Below are 11,248 nucleotides of genomic sequence, written 5' to 3'. Positions count from 1 at the left end.
TTTTTAGCATATTTGATGATATTTTTTGATCTTTTTTTTAAATTCGACAATTTTGAGTACTATTCGATATATTCAGAAAAAAACAAACCTCAATTTTTTTTAACTAATTTATTTATGACTTTCGTAATTTGTTTCAGTCCTTTCCGAACTCATCCTTAAACTTTCTACGTGACAATATGAATATAATGACACCTTGATTTTAAATTTCGGAGACTATATCAAAATTTTAGAAGAAAATGGTACATGGACTAGACTATTGATCTCATTCCTGCCAAGTCCCTTGGTACTTTCATATTTTGGAATCCACAACCGGTCCAAAACCTCGTTATTTATGTTTTTCTGTCCATTCTGAAAAATGTATTTGTGAAACTGAAATACTCAAAACATGAACATGTATTTTTTGTTTATTTTGATCAAAACTAACTTAAATTACGTAGTAGTTTCCACGACGCAACAATCAAACTTTCATGAATCTTCGCTAATATACATTTATCTCTTATCCACCTTGCAACCATCTGTTTCACATGTGAAAAACTCGGCAACGTTTAATGGACCTCACTTTGCCTTTATGATGAATTAGTACGTGAATATATGTCCTCACATTGTTAGGATCTTTAAAAAATATATACGTACCTCACTTCACTAGGAGAATAGTACAGTCCTCACTCTGTAATAATTTTCTATTCAGATTTTTACGAGTATATTTTCCATTTTTCTATTAGAAAACAGAGGCCGCGGCTAGGTTAAAAGTTAGAACATTCCCAGTCAATTCCTTCACCCGGTCCTCACTTGGTTAGGACTGAAGTATGTCCTCACGTTGATAGCTGGCGGTATATATATATATATATATATATATATATATATATATATATATATATATATATATATATATATATATATATATATATATATATATATATATATATAGAGAGAGAGAGAGGTAGTAGTCTTTGCTGACTACTTACGAACAAATCCTTGGAGTTATTTGGGATAGCAGCGAAGCGCAAGTGTACTCTTATAACATTATATTTCCAATATTTCGACAATGGTTATTGTATATGTATATGAATTAAAATGAAAGTTACAATATATATGCGTTAAATAAGAAATAATCATAAAATTTTTATTTGAGAATAAACGTGGTGATCTTAGGTTAGAAACACATCACTTGTCATTTTATTAAAATTTTCAAGAAGAAGTAGACTTGACATTTGCCGCTGGTGCAATTAATCAAAGAGTCACAGTTGCTTTCAGAAGAAAGAGTTTTGTTATATATTTTTTTTGATGAGTTGATAAATGAATTTAAGTAATGTCAAATGAGTTGTCTTTGGAGGAATTCCAATTTTTGTCAATAAAAAATAAATAGGAATATATTTCACTTGAATTTCGTTAGTCAGTTTTTTTATTTAAACAATTTCATGATTGCGAAATGTAAGTCATTTCAAGGAATAATCTTATAGAAACATTCCTCTCTTTAGTCAAGATTTATACTGAGTTAAAATCCATTAGGTACATGTCCATTATTATAAACATGTTCACTAAGGGCACACCTTTCTGGATGAAGTCTACAATCACTTTTGTGTGCAGATATTCTGTCTTTCAATAATCTGGCACTCTGACCAATGTATTCAGCACAGAAACTTAAACAAGGAATACTATAAACTAATTGAGATTGAAATTTTATTGGGATTTTATCTTTTAAGCTTCAAAAAAGGGAATTAATTGTTAAAATAGGTTTATGTGCAATTTTTATATTATCAATATTTTTGAAAATTCATGTGAGTTTGGGTGTAATTTCACTGGTATAAGGTAAGGAAGTAAAAAGATAATTATTTATCTGAATTTCATTATTGTTATTATTATCATTGTCCTGACTTGGAGAGATTGAAGGACGAACGTTATGATTTATTACATTGGGGGACGTGTTAAACAATATCTTGTTCAATAAAGTTTTAGGATATGAATTTTGTAAGAAGAGGTTTAAAAGGATTTTGAAATTTTTAAATGAAAGGACGAGTCCGAAATTCTGATAACACGTTATTTCATTTGTTTGACCAAATTGACTTTTATTGATTGTTTATGTAATGACCAATAGTTCATGTATCTACCTGAACTTATTGGTTTTCTGTACCAGTCAATGAGTACGATATTAGTGGAAGTGCGAATGAGTTTGGTGTCTAGAAATGGAACACCTTGTTCATCGTCTTCCTTTTCGATGATGAATTTTATGTAGGGGTCATAACTATTGAAGATTTCAACAATTTTTGTGACTCCTGTATAGGAAAGGGCAAGGATTATGTTATCAACATATTTTTTTATGAAAAAAACTTGGTAAGGAAGGACATTTAGGACATTGTCTAACAGGTCATCCATTACATACATAGCTAGTAGCTAATTTTAACTCTAACTCAATTGCGACCAATCTCACTAACATTGTAAGTATTCAATTATCAACTTAAGTTCTGTATTAATTCAATGTCTATCATCTTAGCTCCCTGATGATGACAATAACCATTGTCGAAATATTGGAAATATAATGTTATAAAAGTACAATTGAAAGTTATTCAGTGTCTTGATATAGAAACAAAAGTTAATAATCGGACATAGCACTCAAGATAATGGCAAACCATAGACACGTGTTTCAGGCTTTTGACTAATCATCAGTATGGTGCAGCCAAGTGTAAGGATGGGCAACACTTGGTTACCAAAAGATAGAAATACAAATACACGGAGCCACCAGCAGGAGCCAACCGCACATTCGTGGTTTCAGTTGATAGATCTTGTGTTTAGCTGCCTCCGTGATAATTTTGATAGTTTTCTTGTAAGCACAAGAAAATACTGAAGATTGAAGATTGGGTGCTTCAGTATCAATCGAAGAGTCAACATGGGAATAGGCTTCACCGTCGAGCGAAAATTTCATCATAAAGAAATAGCCATTAGGATTGGAATTTACTGCTGCCAAACACACCATATTCCAGTTTGAGTAAAAAAGATCGCCGTACCGCCTGTTACTTGGAGCGAAACATTCACGGATTGAGGTATTCCTCTGGCTTCGTGGAATATAATCAATTAGATGTCATTCTCATGGAAAATCTACAAGGTGTCGGTGTCATTTATGTGCGAGGACATCAAAAACATGACTATCTAACTGCAAAATGTCATGAGTTGAATATACCTACACGCGTTGTGAATTTGGAGGGCTATGACAATACAATATGGATGGTTTCCACATTCGACAACAATGAAGGTGACTCACCGTGAATGCATCAAGCCGAACCAACTACAATGGCAGTCTCCGAAACGTAGATATTTTATATAAATGCCTTTGTGATATGTTACCAAAAAAAATGTATAATAAATTTCTCTTCAAATTAATTTCTTCTTTTTCACCTAACCTCACCGCCGTATTCCATTATACTCACACACACACACACGTTTGTCAATATTAGTGGAAACCGTGCAATAGGTATATATGTGGTAGAATCTCAAAATGTTATCTGTACGACATCAAGTAAGACGAGCTGATCCCAAAAAACGTGTCCAATAGATGACCCCTTTATATGAAACATCAATTCATCTTCAAATCTAGGGAAATTTTCCTATCTTCAACATGATAATGACTTTACAATTTCCCTAACATTCTACGAAAATAAAAAAATGCGGTCAAGTATAACGAATGAGTCAATTTCGTTCCCCACAAAATAACCGCTATAAATATCAACCATTTGCAATTACTTTCAATAGTCTACGTTGGTGTCGAGGCTGAGGACAACGTCTACCATGTTTTGGGTTGACAAATGTCATTTGTCAACCCAAAAAAATCCTCTACATACGTGCCCTAACCAAAGAACAACTTCAACAAGTTGGCACTCTACGTTGACGACACAGCTCTACTGGCGAGATAAACTAGCCATGTCAGATACTTGCAACAAACAGCAAGCGAACAGATTAGAGGAATGGCAAACTTTTGGGAAAATCAGTATAAAACCTGAAAAGAGTCAGGCGATACTGTTCACCCGGAAGATGGTACACCCGGAAGGAAACGATATCTTCAAGAGACAAGAGATTCCGTGTACCAACGAAAGGAAATACCTGGGGGTCACTCTCAACAGAAGACTAACGTTCAGACGGCAGAGACTTGGGTTGGCAAGAGCCGCCCGACAAAATCTATATTCGATCATAGGTCGCAGAAGCAACATGGGACTCCACGTAAAACTGTTGTTAATCAAAACCGTACTACTCCCAATCATCCTGAATGCCTGCACTGCATGGGGCCAGTGCGCAGCGACATACAGACGTTTATGAACGCTTGTGTGCGAGCCGCCGTAAACGCTCCAAGATTTATACAAATAGATTAATACCGCGACCTGGACCTAAACATCCACTACGAAGACACGAATATGAGAGAACACGCCAAAAATGAGTTCAAAAGAGTTCGATCACACACCAGTCCAGCGCTGCGTGATCTACATGAAGCGCTCAACAGGGAAGACCCTAGATCCCGAGAGACAAACACAAGAGGCCAACGGAGCAGAATCAGAGACCACGCTCCGAGAGTCGCTGTCGAGCGGCTCCGGTAAGTATAAAAACCGTATAAGTAAACCTAACACCCACTTCTTTTTCAGATACACAAACAAAGATAGTCCGCGACCAAAAGATACTTGTCTCCGGTTAGTTTAAGGGGGCCCCATGCAAAAATTACAGTTAAGTCACGATAATTAAAATAACAGATGAAGGAAGTACAAGCACCTAAAGGCACTCACCTAAAGTGAGTTGTAATTGAATGGGGGTTACATTAAAAAGTAAATAAGTTGTTCTGCTTTTCGTAGAATTTTAGGTGCAGTGGATTTCTGTTTAAAATTTGTTTTTCCGTTAACCAGGTGTCGTATCCCTACGAACGACAACCCCCAGAAGTCGACTAACTAGGTCTTACCTTTTAACATATGATTGCTAACACGGGTTGGACGATAGCAAATGAAAATCGATCGTTTAGCCTGGGATTTGAACCAGCGACCAACACGGCGGTCGATTCGAGTGAGTGAATAAAGCACCCACGTCGATCCAACCGGCTACCGTCCTGAGTTTATACATCGAGTATATCACTATATTTTCATAAAATGTTTTGCGGTTTTAGATCGCATTTTGTGGATTTTTGACATCATCGTCACAAAAAACAACTATATTAGGTTGGCAATACACAATTACAGTGCTATTGACAGTTGACAAGAAATATATTGTAATTTGTAACTTGTAATGGCTACATTTTTATAAAAGTAAAACTTTTGGGAACCTTAATTCCTCCAGAACATTGAACATAATTTTCAAACAACTGTATTTACTTTCACGAATAAAATCAACATGGAGGAGTTAGCTGTGGAGGTTTGCGGCGAAAATGGAGCTCTTTATAAGGTACTAACTACCTTTCAAGTATTGGAAATTTATTTTATTTTTTTGAGATGTTGCTTTTTGATATTCTCAATTTCATTACTATCAAAATTGGCGATTCACTTTTTCATGTATAATTAGTTTAGTTATTGTACATTTTGTTGAAATCTATTTCACTTTGGAAATGGATGTCAGTTCAAATGACTGATAATATTCATTACTGGCATTAATGGGTTTTCACTCCCAAGAAATCAAAAAACTTTTTAAATAAATCAAGTAAGAAGGGAAAATTCCTAAGTAACACATGTGCTTCCCAAATAATATTCAGACAATGTTGATCAATAATATCCATTTTTTGTTCAAACCCTGGTAGTTTGTGAAGTCCTAATATGCTTAAATGATGTCCCTTTAATGTTTATATCTAATTCATTTTTCTTTTCTAGGGTTATATCATAGACATATTTGACGATGAAGTTCTAATTCATTTTGAAGATGAGTAAGTTTTTGAGTTGATATCACTTTTGTTTGCTTATTATATATTTTTTCAGTTGGCAGCCAGACTCAAAGTTTCCAAATTCTCAAGTTAGGTTACCTCCTAAAGCAGATCCCAAAGTGGAATTCACAGAAAATATGGAAGTTGAGGTGTATTCAAGATCAAGTATTCAAGAAGCCTATGGCTGGTGGAAATCAAGAATCAAGGTGGGTACATTATTTTTTTCTTTTAACTTCTACCCTCACATTGTACGTATATCTCCCAAGTAAATGTTTCGGTTGAGTCAAATAGAAAAACCAATAACACAACAATCCATGATAATAATAATAATAATAATATTTTATTGGTTCTTCTGGATCATAACTCAATGATATAGAACAAGTCAGTGTAATATGATATAAATAAACTTATAAAAAAGAAAAAATTATGTACATATAGGATATGAACAGTTATGTTAAAATTATATATTAAAATTTATAACTAGAGGTTCGTTCCAACCAGCGTCAGAAACAGTTTCTGACAGTCAGGATTCTGCGCAGTAATGTGATTGCGTTCCAACGTGAGTTTCTAACCATTAGTAAACTATCAGTTTTCTGTTCCATCCAAGATTCAAACCTGTTCGAAATCTATCAGAATGGTTTGAGAATTATCTTCTAACCATCAATCTGACGCATGCGTATTCCGTATTACTGTTTCTGTTTTATGTTCATGCAACTTACAAACAACATAACCTGCAAAAATTGTTATAAAATAAATTATGTATTTGCTGGCGCAGGAAAAATTGGGAATTCTTTAAGTGAACCTATAATATAAACATCTTTAATTACACAAATTAATTATTACGGTGACCTCCCAGTTCCATGTTGATAAGTAAATAGAATAGAGATATAAAATACTGCAACCTTCTTTTACTCTTCAGAAATACACTTGATTAGATTTATTTTTAAAGAATTGAAGGGGTTATATTTTTAGGAGTGACATTCGTTGTGGAATGTTTGAAATACAAACTGAGTAGAGAAAAGTATCTTCTGTATAATTCAGTGTTCATATAGAAGTATTTGTTTCGAAAGAATTTTTTTTTCTTTCCTGTAATTCAATGTTTATATGAAATTAGCTGTTTCAGGAGGACATTCTTTCAGTTTGTGTCTGAAAGTTACTTCTTTGCATGATCTACACATCCATGTATAGAGTTACTTATTTTCAAATTGATTACTTCCTTCCTTTCTTTGGAAGATTCCCTCATCCCCTTTTTTTGTATTAAGATGGAGTAGTAGAAAGCCAAAAACTTTCTTTCCCAAATTATTTTTAAAGGTTATGTTGAAATTCCATGCCAAACTTCAGTTGAACTATCAGCTGTTCCAATCAGAAATTTCAAATTAATCAGAAACCAATATTTACCAGACATGCACGTTATCAACGATTTACAAACAGTTTGAAATCTGTTTGTGACTCAAGGTTGGAACAAACTTTAGGTAAAATTATAATATATTAACAACCCTAGATGACAATCTCAATTCTTCAGTTATATTGATAAGTCATTTATAAACTCTTCAATCGAGTAGTAGGCTTCATCAATCAGAAAGTTTTTTAGGAACGGTTTAAATTTTCTTAGTGACATTTTTTTAACATGATTTGGCAATTTGTTAAATAGTCTGACACCCATGAAAATTGGACTTGATTCTGATCTAGCCAGTCTATGATTTGGTATTTCTAACAATGTTGAATTTCTTGTGCCGTAATTATTTTTGTTTAAGAAGGTAAAAGGTCGCTGATCCGATTTTACAAAAATTAACAGCTGGTACATATAAATGCATGGGAGAGTTAATATTCTTAAAACTTTGAATAGATCTCTGCAGTTAGTACGTCTATTTACACTCTGAATGTTTCTGACAGCTCTCTGTATGTAGTAAAAGAAATAAGTTCAATGAATTGAATTTGCATGAAAGAAAATAATAGTGTTTTTTGAATAACACTAATTGAAACTATTTAAGCCAGAATTTCACATACTCTTGAACCTGGTAGACTAGGGTACTGCTGTTGGCTAAAAGATAGAAGTTTAAATGACAGAAGTTTCCATCATTGATGAGGCTATACTTACAAAAACTATGGTTTCAAACTTCAGTATACATTGCAAGAGGTCATATTCCCATGATGTGAATATTTATTGTAGTATACTGAATGATGCATTAACTGAGCCTTTTGTTTTACAAAATCGATTAGGAAAATTTTCTTGAACTTCTCGAAAATAATGAGAGAAGTTATTGAAGGCAGAGCCACACGCTTAAAAAAATAAGTAAAAAGTTTTGGTTGAATGAAAATAATATAAAAATGTCCGAAATATATCTCTGATTACCCGCGCAATATGTTGAATTATCGATTAATCACAAAACCTACGAACGAGATAGTTTGTGACCAAAAATTGCAAAACATCGTTTGATAGAGGCGGTGGTTTCTACTTAAGGAAACCGAACAAATAATATCAATATTTTGAAATATGTGCTTATTTATGGTTCTTTCATTTATTATTCATTACAAAAGATGTGTTTTTTCAAAAACCATTTTTGATTCTACTAAGCTATAGCTCAGTAGAATCAAAAATAAAATGAGCGAATCATAATTAGTTCATAAATAGGAAATGGGGAAAAGTATTAGGGATATAAGGATTCTGACAATTCCAAACAATTTTTCCCAATGATTCTATTCGATAAAAAAATGTCTAATATGTTTTTCTCGGAAACTAGAATAATTTGTGATTCTAGTGAATAATCAGTCATTTGTTTATATGCCTTAGAAAACTTTACACAGTAAAATAATTAAATGGGACTTCAAACAAAAAAGATACAGGAGGATCGGGATTGAAGTGAAAATCTTTTTAATTTTTGTTTGTTTGTTTTTTTTGTGTGTTTGTTTGAATATTGAGTAAATGTGAATATTTAATGCTACGTAATGAACAATAATAGCTATTTCGTGTTGATTTCAATAACTTGTTTACATAAAGCTACATGCCAATTACTCGATATACACTGTGTCTCACTTCTCATGGAAACATCCCTGTATCTTCCGTAATATTCGAGGTAGAATGATGAAACTTTCAGGACTGATGGAAATGCTCAAAATGCACCTACCACCTGACTGGGGTTGACCAAAGTGATATACACTGTCTGCCACTCACAATGGAACACCCTATTTTTACGGTAAAACATATTAGGGGGCAAAATATGCTCAAAATTCCTTCAAATTCGTGATCAGGACTACTAACTTACTACGAATACACTTCTTTCCTGAAAAAATTTCAGTCCTGAAAAATCCGAATTTGTCTCACTTCGTATGGAAACACCCCCGTATCTTCCGTAATATTCGAGGTGGAAAGATGAAACTCTCAGGACTGACGAAAATGCTCAAAATGTATCTACCACCTGAATGGGGTTGGCCAAAGTGATATACACTGTCCGCCACTCGCGATGGAACACCCCATTTTTACGGTAAAACATATTAGGGGGCAAAATAGGCTCAAAATTCCTTCAGATTCGTGATCAGGACTACCAACTTACTACGATTACACTTTTTTCCTGAAAAAATTTCAGTCCTGAAAAATCCGAATTTGTTTCACTTATGGAAACACCCCCGTATCTTCCGTAATAATTGAAGTAGATTTTTTTTGGTTTTGACATCAAAACATGAACAAAATTGTTTAAGAGAAACTCGACTTTTGTTTTCACATAAATAATTTATTTTTTATTTTGTTGTCAGGAAAGTTATTCCTTCTCAATAAGAGAGAAAATGGTAATTTTGAAAGAGGAACTGAAACATGTTATCAGTGAGCACATGTTATCAATTAGTGCCTTGGTAGAATTCGTCCACACAATAATAGGGCCTTCCAACAACAAATTCTTTTACTTTCTTTCTGAATTTCTTTTCATTATATATTCGCCTTGAATGAATGGGAAGGTGATTAAATAACTTCTTGCTATTGTAAATAATACAATTTTGTGTAAGGGCTAGAGTAGGTATTGAAAGGGAAATGAAGTAAGACTGACATGTACTATAAGTTGAGATGGTGGATAAGGCACTCTATTTCCAAAATAAAAAGACATACTAAGGTCAGAATTTTTTGCTTCACAAATAATGGACGGTATAAATTGCATAAATATATGATGGATCTTTTTTGTAACGAAACTGTGCACAATTTCCGCAGAAACAAATTCCGTAACATAAATAGGACTCAATTTGTTCAAAATAAACTGATCTTGTAATAGTAGTGTCTAACTCTCTTGCAACAACTCTCACTGCATGACATCCTGCTGCTATTCTTTTACATAAGTAGTCGACATGGGAATCAAATTTTAGATTTTCATCAATGAAGAGCCCTAAAAATTTGTTTTTCTCCAAATTTAAATTTTTTACATTTTCCAAGTGTACTTACCTTATGTTACATCTAAACGTGACCACATTTGTTTTGTCGATGTTGAATGATAAAAGATTGGAATCACACCACTCTTTCACCCTTCTTATGTCGATGATGATTTGTTCAAGTAAATTTGAGGGGGTATTGCTATGCCAGAGGATAGTGGTGTCTTCAGCGAAACATGTGAATTTACCACTTGTGTCAACATGTACTATGTCGTTGACATAAATGAGAAACAACATCGGTCCCAAAACGGAACCTTGTGGGACTCCACTGCCAATAAAACGTTCCTCTGATTAGATTCCATCTAATAGAACATTCTACCGCCGATGGGAAATGTACATCTCCTCTAAATCCGTTAACTTCTAGCTTGCGAAGAAGTAGCATGTTGTCTACACAATCGAAGGCCTTGGTTAGGTCACAAAACATGGCCGCCGCATATTCTTTTTCATTAAGATTGCTGTACAGGTCTTCCAGGAGTGAAAATAGAGTAGAGTAGAGTTTATTCTCTTGTGTGACAATTAAAAAAATTGTATACAGTCGTCAAAAAAATAGTAAAAGGAAAATTTTGTACTTGCAGAAACAAATTTTAAGCTATTTAAAATGTAAAATAAAGTTATATATATATATATATATATATATATATATATATATATATATATATATATATATATATATATATATATATATACAAAACTAACCTATGTAAAATAGTAGGAGAACTTAGTTATAATACATTACTGTTACTTAGTCATGTTCCATTAAAGAAGTGTATGAACTCTTCACTTTCATAAAACACATTTTCTTTAAGAAAACTTTTTACCCTTTTAGCAAATTTAACTAGGACTAGTTCCTTCCACTCGTTTGGTATCATATTGTAATATTTAATAGACAGAAATTTGAAAGAGTTGAGATTCTTGGCGTGTTGTGTACTTTTTCAAGACTGAAAGCTAAACTGGAATAAA

General features: G+C 33.3%; 1 protein-coding gene across 2 annotated transcripts in view; it reads left to right on the top strand.

The window, feature by feature from the left end:
• The first annotated feature begins 5,205 nt into the window (after positions 1-5,205).
• The window catches only part of Fmr1 (synaptic functional regulator FMR1), a 238,509-nt gene continuing 232,466 nt past the window's right edge, over positions 5,206-11,248 (top strand). Inside the window, exons 1-3 of one of the 2 annotated variants that reach the window (XM_074170313.1) lie at positions 5,206-5,409; positions 5,829-5,881; positions 5,934-6,084. In XM_074170313.1, coding sequence (XP_074026414.1) covers positions 5,359-5,409; positions 5,829-5,881; positions 5,934-6,084 — 255 coding nt within the window. In that variant the 5' untranslated portion in view covers positions 5,206-5,358. The remainder of the gene's footprint in view (positions 5,410-5,828; positions 5,882-5,933; positions 6,085-11,248) is intronic. The other variant, XM_074170312.1, reaches the window with a different exon arrangement.

This window comes from Leptinotarsa decemlineata, unplaced genomic scaffold, assembly GCF_025532065.1.
Source record: "Leptinotarsa decemlineata unplaced genomic scaffold, Ldec_3_MD MMD2_P_RNA_scaffold_8, whole genome shotgun sequence".
In the NCBI taxonomy this organism is placed as follows: Eukaryota; Metazoa; Arthropoda; class Insecta; order Coleoptera; family Chrysomelidae; genus Leptinotarsa; species Leptinotarsa decemlineata.
Note: the sequence above shows the minus strand (reverse complement) of the source record. Positions and strands in the feature narration are given on the sequence as shown.